Raw genomic sequence first — 16,658 nt, forward strand, 5'->3', positions numbered from 1 at the left:
GCCTCTGTCGCCGGGTTGGGGCTGTCACACACTCCAGTGGGCTTTCTGGCCTGGGATGAGTTTTACACTTGAAAGAAGAATCCACACTCCATGGATTCTTCCAGAAGGCATTATTTTTGCTCTCTCTCGCTTTCATTCACATTCTCTGTCTCTCGCCGTCTCTGTCTCTCTCTGTCTCTTGCCTTTGTCTGTCTCTCTCTCTATCTTTCTCTCTCTGTCTCTTTCTCTGTCTGTCTGTCTCTCTCTCTATCTCTCTCTGTCTCATTCTCTTTCTGTCTCTTTCTCTGTCTGTCCGTCTCGCTCTATCTCTCTCTATCTCTCTGTATATGTCTCTGTCTCTGTCTCTCTCTCTCTCTCTCTCTCTCTCTCTCTCTCTCTCTCTCTCTATCTCTCTGTATATGTCTCTCTCTCTCTCTCTCTCTCTCTCTCTCTCTCTCTCTCTCTCTCTGTCTCTGTCTCTGTCTCTGTCTCTGTCTCTCTTTTTCTCTTTTTCTCTTTCTCAATTTCTCCCAGAAACAAATATGTAAATAAATGAGTAGATTAAGCATGAACAGTACAAATACAAATTGGCAACATGCAATACATGCAGTTATTACAATATAACAAGTAGGAGTTATATATTGGCTTTTTGGAGGTTTGGGTAATCTGGAATTAGTTTTGTACATTTGGCAGAGGATTATTTTTGATTTCATTATTTGTTCATTATAATGTAGAGACAGAGTGAGACACTGAGTCTCTAGTTCACCTGTTTCACCACGACTGCAAAGTGTTTTATTTTGATCAAACCGTTGGTTTCCATGACAGCCAGTTTCAGAAGCCAATTGGTGGTAACACAGTCTGTTAACATATTCCTCTGTTAAAGGTATTTTATTCTTGTGGCCGATTCTTAAACAAGAGTGATCTGTATGCGAGCGTTACAATTTATTTATTGATTTATTTATTGAAAAACCAACAACACCCTTTGCATACATCATCACACAATAACACCGGGAAGTAACAACGCTTAGTGTTACACCACGGCCCACAACACAAGAAAAGCGAAGCATAACACAGAGTCTGAACCCGATTCACTGCCGTTATTTAATTTATGTATATTTCATATATTCTATACATTCTAACAAGATATTGAGTTAAGAACACAGTTAAATCGGGGATGCAACAACAAGCTAAAATAGCATCAGTTACAGAAATAATGTCTAGGAAATAATGTTTGCAGCGTTGGACTTTATAGTCCTTTATAGTAGAGGTGACCCACAAATCATGTCCATGTTCTGATATAACAAGGCCCACAGGCCTACATATACAAAATACAGATAAATATTCATTCAACCTAAGAAATAAACAGGAAAAGCAATTGTGAATCGATCAGAATCACAGAAGATTAGCTTTGTGATTCTCCCATGAATAGATTTTTTTCCCTCCACCCCTAATCAGGGGATTATCTCCCCCCACCAGAACCACGGGACGCGGGCCTGTTGGACCAGCTAGAGGCCCTGTGCTCCACAGCCAGACTCATCAGCACTTTAGTGTGATTTGTATTACAGATTATACACAGTGTGTGAAGCCTACTAACTCTAGTGCATACACAACCAAACGCAATGGCTGAAACATAGAGGACAGAGAGAAACAGAGTGAGAAGAAGGTGGAGGTGTGAGTGTGGATCGTGGTTTAGTTATGAGTGTGTATTTTGTGCAGAAATTGGGATGACTGTTGTATTTTTTTTCTGTGTAATGTTCCCATGAATCTGATGAATCTACTGTTTATTAAGATCATTCCTTCCTATTCGTGTAGACTTTAGTCCTCATGGGACTGTGTTGTCTCTTCTCGTCTTTCCCACATATAATATTCCAAAGGGCCAAGGGATGCGATAGATGAGTGATTTAGTGTGACCGAGAGAAGGTTAAGTTTCTCCATGTGTTCGTTGAGGGACCGAAGTGTATAATTTATAACTTCTTATTAAGGTGAACTTGGGGAAACAGTGACAGAATGCCCAGCAAAGTGGATAAAGGAAGTGACAAGTTAATCAATTTGGTTTAATTTGACTGTGTATTATTATTGATTTAATTAGTTATTACGATTTATTTAGGTTTTATTCGGGATGTCATGGAGACGTACTTCACCACTCATAATCCTTAAGGGTAACAGCTCGGTTACCATGGAAAGGATTGGCTTTTGAGTTATTTCTACCACTCGCTGTCATTAATGTGGACCAAAACATGATTTCCCCCGTGTTACTACAACTGAAGAAGACGTACTGAGGTACCAGGCCCAAGCCGAAACCCAGGGTAGAGGTCCTCGGTGAATTTGTCGTTGAAGGTGTGGATGTGTGTCAGTTTGTTAAAACCTACTATGTAGAAGGACAGAGTGCCAGCAGGCCGGTCCAGATAAATTCCTACTGGCCCAGAGCAAGGGAAGGGGGGATATTTTGTTTCAATATTTTGGCCGCAGGCCTTGTATTGATCCTCAGAACATTGAAGTCTCCAGGACTTATTGTACCCTCCAAGCTTGCTGTCACTACCCCCTCCTTTCCTTGTGATTCCTCTGTATGTCACTCCTATAGAAACACTTCCTTCCATCTCTACCTCCCAGTAACAGCGGCCAGTCAGACCCTCTCTACACAACACCTGGCCACAGGTGTCAAATCTCTCTGGGTGATTAGGATACCTCTGCTCTTTTCCATCCATCGTTGCTTTTCTGTTTTCATCAGACAGAGAGATTCGTCTGTAGACTGTGTTTTTGTCCAGTGTGAGTTTGCAGGCATCTGATGAGAGAACAAGACATGATTAGGCGGCTGATAAACCATTATGTTGGTGATGATACTGATGATTAATATTCAGATTTACATTATTATTGTTGTAGTGGCACTCTTCTCCTTCACCATATATGTACCACTTGTTGGAGTCAGACAAACGAACCATATTCACAACACGGAAAACAAGAAAAAATTACTTTCTTCTGGATGTTTATTCGAAAACACTGAGTTATAATGTCTATCACACGGCCAAGCAGATGCATCTAAATATATCTGACCCCTGTAAAACAACCAAAGTAACCTCAAACCCAGGTTTCTACGCCAGTGAAGTAGTGTTTTACATGGTAGGTAATCAAGAAATACAGAAATGTTTTATGTTTTTTATAATGCATTTTAGTCCTTATTAATTATACTGAAATTATCATCACCAAATTGTTTTTAATTAAATTATTATAATTAATCAACATGTTTCTGATTGTTTGCATTAATTGGTTAGGCAGGAGAACCAAGCAATTCCAAACGAAACATTAAGATCCAAACTTCTATTGGCCATGAAATGTCCATTTTTTAATAAATGTTCTTGTGTTTCTTCCCTTTTTAACCACACTTTTCACTTGGAGCTTAAGCATTGATGTTGGTTTCATCCCTTTACAATAAATTGACACTGAACATAAACTGCTTTTTGTTCCCTCCTCAACTTTGGCTTTACTGAAATGTAGCCAAGCCTTTGACCGCTTTGCACGTTCAGACATGAACAAACCAATCGACCAATGAGAAGTAAAGCAAACGAGGACATGACGCAAATTCATTGTTCTTTGTTTAGTTTGACGGCTATTGGCAGGCAATTCAATTTAATTCAATAGAACATAGACTCGATCCCCATCCCTAGTGTTGAACGTACAGCGCCACGGTCATTGCAAAGTAAACACAAGGCTTTACCGACAGTTTCTGTGAAAAAAAATACTTCGAAATCCATATTTTACTGAACACCCGAAACATCTTCCTATATTTACGGCGCATTTTAGCTGTCTACCTGCTCCAATGGATTTGGTTTTGATTCTGCATTAATTCAAGCAGCTGCGTAACAAACGCATGCACCTACAGTACTTGCACCTACAGTACTTGCACCATCCTGGGCCACGCGATGCCCAGGTCTGGCTTAGATCCGTGGCTCTCACTTCACTAGCTCTGGGTACTCTGGGGATGGACATTAACACCTCCCTGCTGTGGCTCAACCATTTTGTCAAAGGGAAAGCTCGACTTGTACACAAAGTGTAAAGATCACTAGCCAAGGTCAGTGTATCATCTTCTGTAGCTGCGCTCTTAAATCAGTCCTCTACATATAAGTTATGAAGGACTGTTTGGAGAGCTTCTGGGTGTTCGATGGCTTTGTGGTCCTCAACGGTTATTCTCAGGACATATTGGCGATGAAGTGGCCCCAAAGATGTGTTCTGTCATTCTTAATTCTTCTATGGGTTCGTTCAGCTTGCCCTTGGGCCACCAAAGAAAATGGAGATCTTGATCTTTTTCTGCCACCTTCACTTGATAATATTGTCCGTTCTCCGTTTTTTGTCGTTGTAGTTGTCCTCTGAAAAATACTGTTGACAAGCGAACTTCACTAAAAAAAGGCCACTTCTGGATATCTGTTTCTGTGAATGGAAATCCTGAGGAGCTTAATATACCTGTATTCCTACCTGCATACTTAATAAATTGATTGAATTTATATAGCGCTTTTCTAGACACTCAAAGACGCTTTACAGTGACGGGGGGGGACCTCACTCACCACCACCAGTGTGTAGCACCCACTTGCACCCACTTCCAGGCAAGATATCACACTACTGTTACTGAGCTTCTGATCGCCAGGGTTTTCTTGACCCATCGTGTTGAGAAGCATTTGTGTCTTTGTGTGTCTGTCTTTGTAAAAACTGATGCATTATATTTACATTTGATCCATTCCAGCCAAATATTGTGGAGAATAATAAAGAAATAATAAAGTCTATGAAGAACATAAGTTGGGACTGCCAAGCAGCACTCACCAAATTAATGTCAAAAGTTAAGTCATCGTCTTCATTTCCAGTCGGATCTGAATGAACAGACCTCCACTTTTGTTGCGTGGATGGATATTCCATTTAAATAGTAAGTGCGTTTTGTGATGAATCAAACTACCCAGACACTTACACTTCTTTAGAGCTGAATGCAGGTCAGGCATCTTCTTCATCTCCATGAACAGTGTCTTTTTCAGCTGATCCAGAGAACTACTCAAGGTGCCAATGTATGATGGATGACGGAGCTCCACTGTTTTCCAGTCCCTGGTGGATGGAGGATTATTCAGGGACATGAAGGTCTGGAGGAAGTGGAGGTGGTCTTCACTTTGTGAGAACTGCTTTGACTCTGAGCATCTATTGATCAGCAATTCTATTTCCTGCTCAAGTTCTTTGATGAGGCCTTCAGCCTTTTCCTCGGTTGATTTCAGCTTGTCTTTCACCGCTTCGTTGAGATCATCACGGCACTTTTCAATACAGAGCATTAGTGCAATGAGGACCTCCTCACCATCGGCAATTACTCTGTCGCCGTCTGCTTTGATGAGTCCTACTGTGTCTTTGATCTCCTGAATCTTTTGTTGTCTCTCCTGGATCATCTGCTGAACCTCAGACTCTATCTTCCCCAGCTGGGCCATCTTAACTTCATATTCCTCCTTTAGAGGTACAACAGGATGGGACTTGTGGTCCGTCACTGTGCATAACTGACACACACACACCTGTTCAGTCTGGCAGAAGAGCTCCAGAAGTTGGTTGTGTTTCTTACACATCCTCTCTCCCAGACGTTCCATTGGCTCGACCAGCTCATGGCTCTTCAAAACTGTGACTCTCTGATGTGGCTCCAGGTGGGTTTGGCAGTAAGAGATAAAACACACTAGGCAGGACTTCACGGCCTTCAGCTGGGTCCCAGTACAGACGTCACAGGGAACTTCTCCTGGTTCAACACAAAGCAGCTCTTTAACTAGTGTGAACGTTCTAAACTGATCAACCATCTCGGATAAGAGGGTATTGACCCGTAAATCAGGTCTTGTTTGGAAAATCTCATTGCAAACAGGACATTTGTACTGGTCTTTGTCATCCCAGAATGTTGTAACACAGGTTGTGCAGAAGTTGTGTCCACATGGTGTAGAGACTGGGCTGTTGAACACATCCAGACAGATGGGACATGAAAAGTTCTCCTCAGACCAGGAACTGTGAGGAGTGGCCATTCCTAGAAAACATTTGAATTATTAGGTTAAAAAGAGTTCCTTCGTTTTTATAATGTGTTCAAAAGTTAAATAAAGTTTTTAAAAGTCATTATAATATTTGTATTTATACATAGTATCTATTTTTGTTTCAAACAGAACAGGAACATGGAACCCCAGACAGGACAGCTTAATGAGGATTATGGGTCCATTTGTTAAAGGTTGTATCAGCGATTCTAGGCCGAAACCTAATTGATCACATTCATCTGATCTTTCCCCACGATCCGCCAGCTGCCCGCCCCATAAGCAGGCGTCAAAAAAACGTGCCTCTGTAGGCAGCCTACTCCGAGATCGTACACAAAAACAAATGGTACTACTACCAACCAATCAAAGCCAAAATAAATAGTATTCCATCCAAGATAGTTCTTGCGGAAATTATTTCAGAAAGAAGATAATGGTTGGAATATTAAATTGATAATAATCATGTTAACAACATTATATTTATTAAAATCGAATAATAATGGATCGGCAAGTCGGTCGGCTTCGCTCAGGAGGTAGAGCAGTTGTCTTGTAACCGAAAGTTTGTTAGTTCGATCCCCAGCTCCTCCTAGCTGAGTGTTGATGTGTCCGACTCTGCTGTCGGTGTGTCAATGTGTGTATTAACCGATGCAAGTTGCTTTGGATAAAAGCGTCTGCTAAATGCCCTAATTGTAATAATAATGAGACCAATAATGCTGAGTTTAACTGTGGATACCTGATATTCTTATTAATCATAATACAGTTGACTCACAGCTGAACGGATCTGGTTTCGATCGCCAATGTAAGCTGCCTAACCTGACGGCATCCTAGAGCAACATGCCTCCTAGCCCTACCTGTTCTTAAGGACCTGAATCTGAATTCACCGTCATTCACTTTGGATAAAGAAATGTTTAAATATTAATAATAGTTGTTTATTTTTTACAAATACCAGTGCAGTTTAGTTATTGTTAATAAACATATTTAACAATTGAAATCAACCTATTGATATGATATTCAGGCGACACATATTTTTGACGGATCAGAGGTGACTACAGTACCTTCGTCTTCTTCCTGCTGTGTGAAAGCCAGCGACACCAAACCTTCTGTCTCATCACAAGGAAACGTTGTTGTGAACCAACCAGTTGGACCAGTTACCCACTCCTTTCAAACGCCACTCCTGTTTGTACTAACCTTATTCGACTGCTGTTCCATGACCTCACTCAAGGATGAGGAAATAATCACTTCGTTAAAATGCGAGCAGTATGCTTAAAAAACAGGAATACTTTATTCGGGATTAAAAAAGCCTACGAATGTACGTCATTTCACAGTTTTTCAGCTTTATCGTATTTTGTGCAGAAATAGGGATGAATGTGCATATTTTATTTCTTTGTTATGTTGAAATGAATCTGATTGTTTTTTATTATGATCATTGTCTCCTATTCGTGTAGACTTTAGTCCTAACATATTACATGTAATGTCATCATTGATAATGGGTTATGTTTCTACAATAGGCAGGGGTGTTTTCTTCATTAATTTCCCTTTGTTGTATGATTCACCTTGTTTGGTTGGATTCTTTGGTCACACACAAACACACACACACACACACACACACACACACACACACACACACACACACACACACACACACACACACACACACACACACACACACACACACACACACACACACACACACACACACACACACACAGTATACTGTATGTGTGTGTGCACCTTTCTAGAAACCTGCCTGTAATGGGTGTAACAAGATGAGGAAGGAAAGAAAACACCCAACTCAACCAGGTGAATACAGTATAGAGTATACTGTGTGTGTGTGTGTGTGTGTGTGTGTGTGTGTGTGTGTGTGTGTGTGTGTGTGTGTGTGTGTGTGTGTGTGTGTGTGTGTGTGTGTGTGTGTGTGTGTGTGTGTGTGTGTGTAAACGGGGGCGTGGCATGGATTAACGTTCTCAGAGAACACTTCCTCTTCCTTTTATAAATAGAAGGCGCGTGATTGGCTCGGGCCACAAATCAAACCGCCTGTCCTCCTGTCATCAGAGAGCTGTACACGCCGATGAGCAACGCCTCTGCTTCTTATAGGCCGACAAATCACTGTTACAAGATATCTATATGATGGCCATCCCATAATATGTCAGCCTAGCAACAGAGGCAGGGTGTGGAGGGTTGGGAGATGGATGTGATTCGCTGACCCCGGCCCTGGAGCATTAAAGGCCAGAACGTGTACACGGTTTATATATTATGGTGCTGAAACATACTGCGCATCATTCACCACCAGCGGCAGGGTGTCAGGCGCGTGTCTGTGTGTTTCTGTTGGTTTGGTGTGTGTGTGTGTGTGTGTGTGTGTGTGTGTGTGTGTGTGTGTGTGTGTGTGTGTGTGTGTGTGTGTGTGTGTGTGTGTGTGTGTGTGTGTGTGTGTGTGTGTGCGTCTCTGTGTCGCTGGCTCTGTGTGTGTGTGTGTGTGTGTGTGTGTGTGTGTGTGTGTTTGTGTGTGTGTGTGTGTTTCTCTGGCTCTGTGTGTGTGTGTGTTTGTGTGTGTAGGTGTGTGTGTGTGTGTGTGTCTCTGGTCCAGCCTGCTCCATGTGTCTGAGTCAGGGTATCTTCTTACCTTCACTGCCTGACTGCCAGTTGGCTCCAGAACCCGGCCTCCATCAGCACCATGGGGGGGGGGAGGGGGGAGGGGGGGGAAGATGGACGATGGGAGGCCGGCTCTGCTCGGTGCATCGCGCCCCAGCCGGGATAAAGAGCCTTAATTGATTAATAAGAGACTTCACCCTGAGTGTCCTCCTCTTCCTCGTTCAGCTCCGTCGATGAAGACGAAGAGGGCTTGAGGGTCTGAGCTGAGAGGGACGTGCCGGTCTCCTGAGAAGGTTCAAGACACAGGGTTCCTGTTGAGTGTGTGCTTTGACTTTGAGGTCGTGATTGAGATGAAAGGTCAGTGGATCAGCGATAGAGATGGGATTTGTCTCCGTGTCCAAAAGGCCAAACTAGTCGATGGAGAATTCCGTGGTCATACAGAGGCACGCAATTATTTTCTTAATAATTTTAATTTGAAGATTATTCCAACATGCCAAGGATCACGAGTGCACCTCCACTCTCCTTGGTTCGGCACCAGTAACATCTCCAGCTTGAAAGTGTATTCCTGTACTCTCTGTAGACTGCTGTAGTGGATCGGACCCCCAACGTCAGGGAATCAATCAACCCAGAGGCAGGATGGCGTAGCGGCTACAGGGTGTTAGACGGCAGGCCAAGAGGCACTCGGTTCGATCCCCATCATCCGCGATGGCCTCCGCCCGCCCGACACCGCCCCATGATCGAGCAATGCATCTGAATTATTAGATTAAAACGACAGAAAAACGAAAAACAAGAATGCAATCATCGTCTCTGAGTGATGAGGTCGCTGAATGCCTCGCAGGTGAGCGAGGTAAACCGGAGGGAATGTTTTCTAATACGTCGAGCTCGCTCGTCTTTAACCTTGACAGTCGCCTTCACGAGGCGGAGGAATTAGGGCGGAACGTGGCGGAGGGGAGCTCAGCAGGGGTGCCAGTCAATCTGACACCCAAAAGCCCTTTCATCCCCCCCTCACTGCCTGCATGGCTGGCTGTCTGTGAAGATCTGGCTGCCCCCCCCCCCCCATTCCCCCCCTCACCTAGGGGAGCCCATCGTCTCTCTGGGGGGGCTGTGTGCTGCACACGTCAACACAGTTGGAATCAGGATGAGGTGTGTTGCGGGTCTGGGAGTCTGGTGTCATCGGTGGGTGGGGATTGGAACGACAAGCGGAGCAGTTTTGGTTGCTAAGAGGGATGCATGATCTGTTTTGGGATTGGATCTTCTCTGGAAGAGTGTACGGTGTTATTTGAAGAAAGGCTACAAGACTGAGCAGGGGTGTACAGATGTCTCTAGTTAAATCAATCCATTTCCGGGGAATGCAACCGCATTGATTTCCAATGTTGCAATCAATGATAATTGATTGTAACGGATCGACCTGTACTGAAGTTCTGGGAAGTTCTATCTGCTAAATACATTGGGATTAGGATTAGGATTAGGATTAGGACCTACCATCATTATTCCAATCAATAAATTCCAATCTCCTTGGCCTTTCGTTGAAGTAACTTTGTAGTAACTTTGGTCAAATACAAATAGATGTAGATGCATGCAATACCCCAACATTGCGGTCAAACGTTGTGGTTCTGTTGCTGTGTACCCTCCCTTTAATGTTAAATCAATCCTCAACAAGGACTCCCCCTCAAGACAAAAGAATAGATTAGCCTTCAGTGACCGAACTGCTAGTGTCGCTGTTTAGAGCTAAACTAGCTTGAGGAGGTTGATTTACTGTTTACTGCTGAACTAGCTTGAGGAGGTAGAGTTATTGTTTACCGCTGAACTAGCTTGAGGAGGTAGTTATTTTTTACAGCTGAACTAGCTTGAGGATTTAGAGTTATTGTTTACAGCTGAACTAGCTTGAGGAGGTAGAGTTATTGTTTACCGCTGAACTAGCTTGAGGAGGTAGAGTTATTGTTTACAGCTGAACTAGCTTGAGGAGGTAGAGTTATTGTTTACAGCTGAACTAGCTTGAGGAGGTAGAGTTATTGTTTACAGCTGAACTAGCTTGAGGAGGTAGAGGGACTCTTTGCAGCTAAGCAAGCTCAGAATTTCTGTTTACAGAACTTGGCACCTTGTTGGCCTCCCTGCTCTTTTTTCCATTTCCCACCGTCTGTCCGGTGAGTTGACGAGTGATAGCCGCAGGTTATCGGCGCTTAATTTAATTCTTGGACAATCTGGCCACTGATGTAATCGCAACCTGTTGAGACTGTTCCCTGGGAAAATGATTTGGTGCGACGCAGGGATCTGGTGTGTGTGTGTGTGTGTGTGTGTGTGTGTGTGTGTGTGTGTTTGTGTGTGTGTGTGTGTTGACATGGATCTGATCCCCAGTACGTGCTTTTAAAGTGTTACCATATGAGTGATTGTGTGCGTGTGTGTATGTGTGCATTGGTGTGCGTTGATGGATATGCGTGAGGGAATGTGTGAAAGCTTAGGTAAACCCATGTGTCAAGTCTATTTTTAGGGAGTTTAAAACCTTTATCCAATGACACACACACACACACACACACACACACACACACACACACACACACACACACACACACACACACACACACACACACACACACACACACACACACACACACACACACACACACACACACACAACTGTTGAGTCACACAGATCATATTATGTATTATAGGGTGTCACTTCAAGGCGTCTAGTGACTTGACAACAGAGAGGGGATTGAACCAAGGGGATGACAGTAAACAAACACACTCACAACCAAGCTGTTGGTTCATAGCGAGCACAGAGAGATGACTGTTTTCCTATAAAGGGCCTCTATTTGACCGGTGTTTCGTTTTTAGTTTGGTTTATTTAGGGTCCGCTTTAGTTACTACCGCAGTCACAACTATTCTTTCTGAGCTCCACAAACGACAAGACATTCAAACACCACATTGTTGATAATCACAATATCAACAAATCTAAATGCATGGAAATAAGAGAAAGTAAGTGTTTCTCTTAAATTCATAATGTCAGCTCAACAGTAAATGGTTAAAATTGTTTATCACAGAATAGCATACGTACGGTATGACGTTATGATGTGGATTAGCCATTACAAGCCATTTCAAGATCCGCGTTGGTTCAGTCAGCTTGGTAGGCAGGAAGATGGATCCTTTCAATCATGCATCTGGGTGGTCACTCCCACGTGTGGTGTGATGATTTTAAAAGCACTGTAAGCCCTGTAAGACCTTTCCACGTTAGTTTGTTTATCGGACCTTGAGGTGTCAGACATTTCGCCAAGGATGAAGTTATTTGGAGTTATGACGCATCCTTGACTCCACAAGTTGAACGTTTTGACACGCTAGTAGGGCCAGGGCCGTGGCACCAAATCCTGGGTCCTGTATACAAGAGGTACTGATGGGCCCCCCCCCCCCGATTTTTTTTGACGACGGGGGGGGGGGGGGGGGGGGGGGGGTAAAGAAGAATTGTTGAGGGGGGGGGGGGGGGGGGGGGGGGGTAAAGAAGAATTGTTGAGGGGGGGGGAGACAGACGTGGCCGTGTGCGACTCCAAACACTATGGGCTGGTGGATAATTCATAAGAAATAAAAAACTTTTTTTTTATTTTTTATTTTATTGCCATGGGCCCCCCCTCTGCCTTGGGCCCCCCCCCAGGACTGCCTCACTTTCCCCCGCAGTCCGTCAGCCCTGAGTAGGGCTGTAGCCAAAGAAAGCGTTGGTCAAAATTCAACCAACTTTGTGTCCAATTGGTGGACATAGAGAAACAGCGCCTAGAATATCCTTTTTATGAATAACTAATGTAATTTCTCCCACAATATAGCCTATGACTCATCAAAAGTAAATACATCAGACTTCATTTATCCCTCCCGCCCCTGAACATACTGATTAGGAAGCGATTGTTCGACCAATGAGAATATGGTGCCTGGAGAGGCGTCTGCCTCTCAGGGCAACAGGAAGTGCAACAGGAAGTTTATTCGCCTATAGCGAATAAACCCTGGAGGAGCGACGTCTCTCCATTATGAAGAGGCAGCTCCACAGGGCTGAGGAAGATGAGGACGAGTCGGCCGCAGACAACCAGGGTTCTCGAGGGCCCCTTGTGAGGAACAAAGTGAACACTCACAGCCCACTTTTAAAATGGTCTCCCTTCTTTTTCTTACTCGCCGTGTCTCCTTCGAATCATGGACTCAGAACGGAGTCAAGGGCGGTGGCGTTCGTTGGGTTTAATGGACTGTGAGCTGAGCGGATGGCCCTTCTTAAAGCGGAACTTTTTTTTCTGAAATCTCTCAGTCTGATCGGCTGCACCCTCCTGAAACTAGTCCAAGGCCTTGTGTCTGGAGAACCGGTTGAAAGGTTCCTTTTTTAAAAAGCTATCTGCCCACTTTTCATTCAGTTTCCAGTAATCCCGTTCATTATGAAACGTAGCTCCTCCGTGCTAATTTGAACGTTCTAATCGACGACGTGACGTCCCACCCCCACCTGTTGACGGTTCAGCAACCGAATCACGTTCTCATTTGCATCGAGTTGACTCCAACCTGACCCTTCCCTCACCCTTTTTCTTCTCGTGATCACGCTAGCTCCAACATGACCAGTGAAGCGGGCAGACCCGGGTTCCATCGTAAAACACCTTCTTAAAACTTATATTGTATCTTATTTTCTTTTTTTCTTTTTTTTTTTAAGTACAGAAAATATGTCACACAAACATTTCACTGCACATCCAGTATGAGTATGTTACAAATAGAAACCTGTGAAACTTTGAATCTTCTTGTGTTTCGGGTTACCTCCACTTGGCTAGGTGCGTTCTTCTGCTAACGCACTCAGGGGATGTTGCGAGGGGCGATACTCATTATTCCCCTGGTGTGATTCTGGAGGAAGGTATGTAGGAATTAAGAATGAAGAGACACGCTTCATTACCTCGATCGCTCGCCACTCTGAACAATCGGCAAAGTCCCTTTTTTGTCCTTCATCGGGGAAGTCATCAACCACATGATTACAGCGAACCCCGTAACACAGCACCTACCGCTACACTATCCTGCTTGCACACTGCACACTTTGGTCTGTGTAGAGTGCACAGTGGTGTGCTTAAGCTAATTGGAGATGCATTAGGGTTCCATTGTGGGGAAAATGTGTGGAATAATTGGAATGGAGCAAAATAATGGAAGGTGAGAATTCATCATGTGGAAAGGGAGGGTTTAATGGTCCGTGGCTGTTATGTTGAGCACCTGTTTCCCCCCGAAACCTATTCAAATACCTGTTGTCATGCATGGTGATATCCATGTTGACATACATGTTGATATAAATGTTGATATATTTACTTAAAGTACCGGTTGATATACAGTGCATGTTGATATACAGGGATATTTCTCTGCCTTTCCGTTGTTACACCCCTGCCAAACATCGATACCCTTCTTGAATATATTTTTATATACCCCTTCTTGTATATCTTTATCTATATACCTCTTCGTGTATATCTGTTGATATACCCCTTCTTCTATATCTGGTTATATAACATGGTTACATGTTATATACATTTAACCATGCTACCCACTCTGTTTAGATCCAAATCACGAGCTAGGATTTCACTGGTCACTGATCGGACGGCCCTAAAGTATCTGAAGAACACGTACAGCTGACATCAACCCCCCCCCCCCCCCCCCATCCTACTCCCCGACGCCCGGTGGGACCACCCTCGCCGACACCCACCTCCAGGGTCCTCCGTCGCAAGACGTGTGAACGGAACGTAAACAGAACCCGTCGTCACACTGTTCCCACCTCACCCGATCTAGAGAGATGGCGTCAGGGGTTTGCCGGACGACATTCCTCGGCCTCTCCCTGACATCAGCGCACGGTTACGGTTACTGCATATGTCGCCCTTTCCCCCGTCGAGAACGGTATTAGGTACATGAAAAGGGGGGCGTTTTGTAACTTGCCGTTCACCCTAAACTCTGCGTAGCCTCGCCCCTTACCAACCCACACCCCCCTTATGCACTTATTGAATGTTGTACGTCCTGTGATTGTTAGTGCTTGGAACATGGTTCCATGAACATCCTTACTGTACCGACAGCGATATTTTGAATTTTTTCTCTTTCTCATTTTCTTCGACACTATATACTTATTGTGAGTCGCTTTGGATGAAAACGTCTGCTAAATGCCCTAAATGTAAATGGGAATGTAAGAAGCGCACACAATGTTTCTCTGCATGATTCCCTGCATGTTTCAGGGTTTATTGGCGGTGTGTATTCCCAAAAGAAGGAGAGCTTTGTAAACACTGGGATTATGTTGCATTGAGGTTTGTGATGCTGAATCATTGTGCAGAACTTTGAGGAGACTCTAAATTAGAATGACTGCGAAACCGTAGCCAAGTGGAAAAAGATTTTAAGAATTAATTTGTGTTTATTTAGTATTTCTATCCCAACTGACTTACAACAACCTAATTAGAAACTTGTAGGGCCGTCACTATCAAATCAAACCAATCTATGTACAGGTATGACTCAGACACCTCTGAGACAGGAGTAAGTAACTTTTCAGGGACGGATATCAAACATTCCCCTGACAGCGAGGCAGAGACAAAGGACGGCATGAAAGAAGAACGACCTCAAGTCAAAGACGTCTGGAACACCAGACAAAAGAACTGAAAGGGAACCAGATAAATGAGATAGAGATGGAGAGACAGAAAGAAAGAGAGAAAACACCAAAGAACAAAAACATTGATAGAACGAATGACAAACAGCCAGACAGGAAGAAAGAAAGAAAGAAAGAAATACGATGAAAACGCTAAGCAGAGAACATTGATCGACTTGAACAACTTGACAACTCACAAACGAAAGAAGGAAAGAAAAAAAGGACAGAAAGACAGACAGGTGGAAGGAGGGTAAAGACAAACAGGCTGGCTGGCGGACGGACAGAATGACAGAACAAACACAAAGTCAGTTGAATCAGCACGGCTGAAGCGGTCGTAGCCACGCGCAGTGACTCACGCCTCTCCCAGGGAAAGGGCAGACGGATTAAGTTTCAGCCTGCCTCTTTAGAACGGAGACGGCGAGAAGTCACGCTCAGACTGAAAGACAAGACCCTGGCGGCGGCCACAAGGAGTAAAAAAAGAGTCAAATAGTGGCAAAGATAGTCCTTGAAGAGTACGAGGCAGGGAGAGGGTTTGTTGGGGGGGGGGGGCGCGGGGTTAGGAGTTGGGGGTTCAGGGACAGGGCTCTAGGGGAGAATGCCACAGACGGAAGGAAGCTATGTGGAATTGCCTTTTGTTTTGTTCGGTAACCTTTTGCGTCCGCAAATGTATGTGCCGTGACCTTTTGAGTCCTGGTGCGCTATTGAAGGAGTGGTTGGCCGGGGACTGGGGTCTCTTGGCAGGGGTGGTGGGGGTGGTAGTAGTGATGGTGGTGGTGGTGGGGCGGTCAATATTTTGAAATGAAGACGGATATTTCTGGAAGAGTGGTTGCAGACGTTTCATGTTGCAACTCCTCCACCACCATCGCCGTCCTTTTCTCCTCCGTCATCGTTCTTTTGTTGTCATTGTCAGTCCCATGTGATCACCAATACACCTTATTACCTTGGTCGATATTGGATCAATACATGACCATCTATAGATCAAAAGATAAGAATAAAAAATAGACACACACAGGACACCATTTTGTGTCGATTTGAGAGCAGCCGTTTTAACAGTCTTCTTCCATTTCGATGCCATTTGTTAGTTTTATTTTTAGATTTTGCTCACATTGTTCTGAATCGGGTTACCGGGCAGAATATGAACTCAATTCATCACACTGTGTGCCATTCTTTGAAGCAAAAGTTTGCGCTTTTAATTACAAACTTTCACTTTCGAAATAAAAGTATGGAGTTGCATTCTCCCCCCAAGCTGTGCTCCTCGATCGGATTGAGGTCTGAGACCAGCCACCAGCTCCATCACCCAAGCAGCCTGTGACTGTGACTGCATGGGCAAGTAACTGCTAACGACATTGACTCCCAGAGCTAGAGTTAATGATCACCACCAAATCACACACCACACACACACTTCAAACACTAGGCTTTGGTGCGGTCGGTTCAATGAGGGAGAAGGGAAGCAGGAAGCACTGGCC

The 16,658-nt window shown here is 44.2% G+C and overlaps 1 protein-coding gene across 2 annotated transcripts; it reads right to left on the reverse strand.

Moving 5' to 3' along the window:
• Positions 1–657: 657 nt before the first annotated feature.
• LOC130380752 (E3 ubiquitin-protein ligase TRIM47-like) lies at positions 658–7,104 on the reverse strand. Of its 2 annotated transcripts, XM_056588072.1 has the most exons (4): positions 7,052–7,104; positions 4,931–6,001; positions 2,844–2,891; positions 2,673–2,761 (listed from the first exon to the last, which is right to left on the reverse strand). In XM_056588072.1, the coding sequence occupies exons 2-3, from the start codon at positions 5,997–5,999 to the stop codon at positions 2,875–2,877; spliced, it is 1,086 nt and encodes a 361-aa protein (XP_056444047.1). In that variant the 5' UTR covers positions 6,000–6,001; positions 7,052–7,104; the 3' UTR covers positions 2,673–2,761; positions 2,844–2,874. The 2 variants fall into 2 exon arrangements, with proteins under 2 accessions (XP_056444046.1, XP_056444047.1); XM_056588071.1 differs by lacking the exon at positions 2,844–2,891 and having other exon boundaries at positions 658–2,761.
• Positions 7,105–16,658: the final 9,554 nt, after the last annotated feature.

This window comes from Gadus chalcogrammus, chromosome 4 (assembly GCF_026213295.1).
Source record: "Gadus chalcogrammus isolate NIFS_2021 chromosome 4, NIFS_Gcha_1.0, whole genome shotgun sequence".
In the NCBI taxonomy this organism is placed as follows: domain Eukaryota; kingdom Metazoa; phylum Chordata; class Actinopteri; order Gadiformes; family Gadidae; genus Gadus; species Gadus chalcogrammus.

Excerpts from the sequence above, each read along its gene's own strand:
- LOC130380752 (XM_056588071.1), bottom strand. The coding sequence starts at position 5,999 with ATGGCCACTCCTCACAGTTCCTGGTCTGAGGAGAACTTTTCATGTCCC. Across the intron at positions 2,762-4,930 it reads GCATTCAGCTCTAAAGAAGT|ATGCCTGCAAACTCACACTG; the intron begins GTAAGTGTCTGG and ends TTCTCTCATCAG.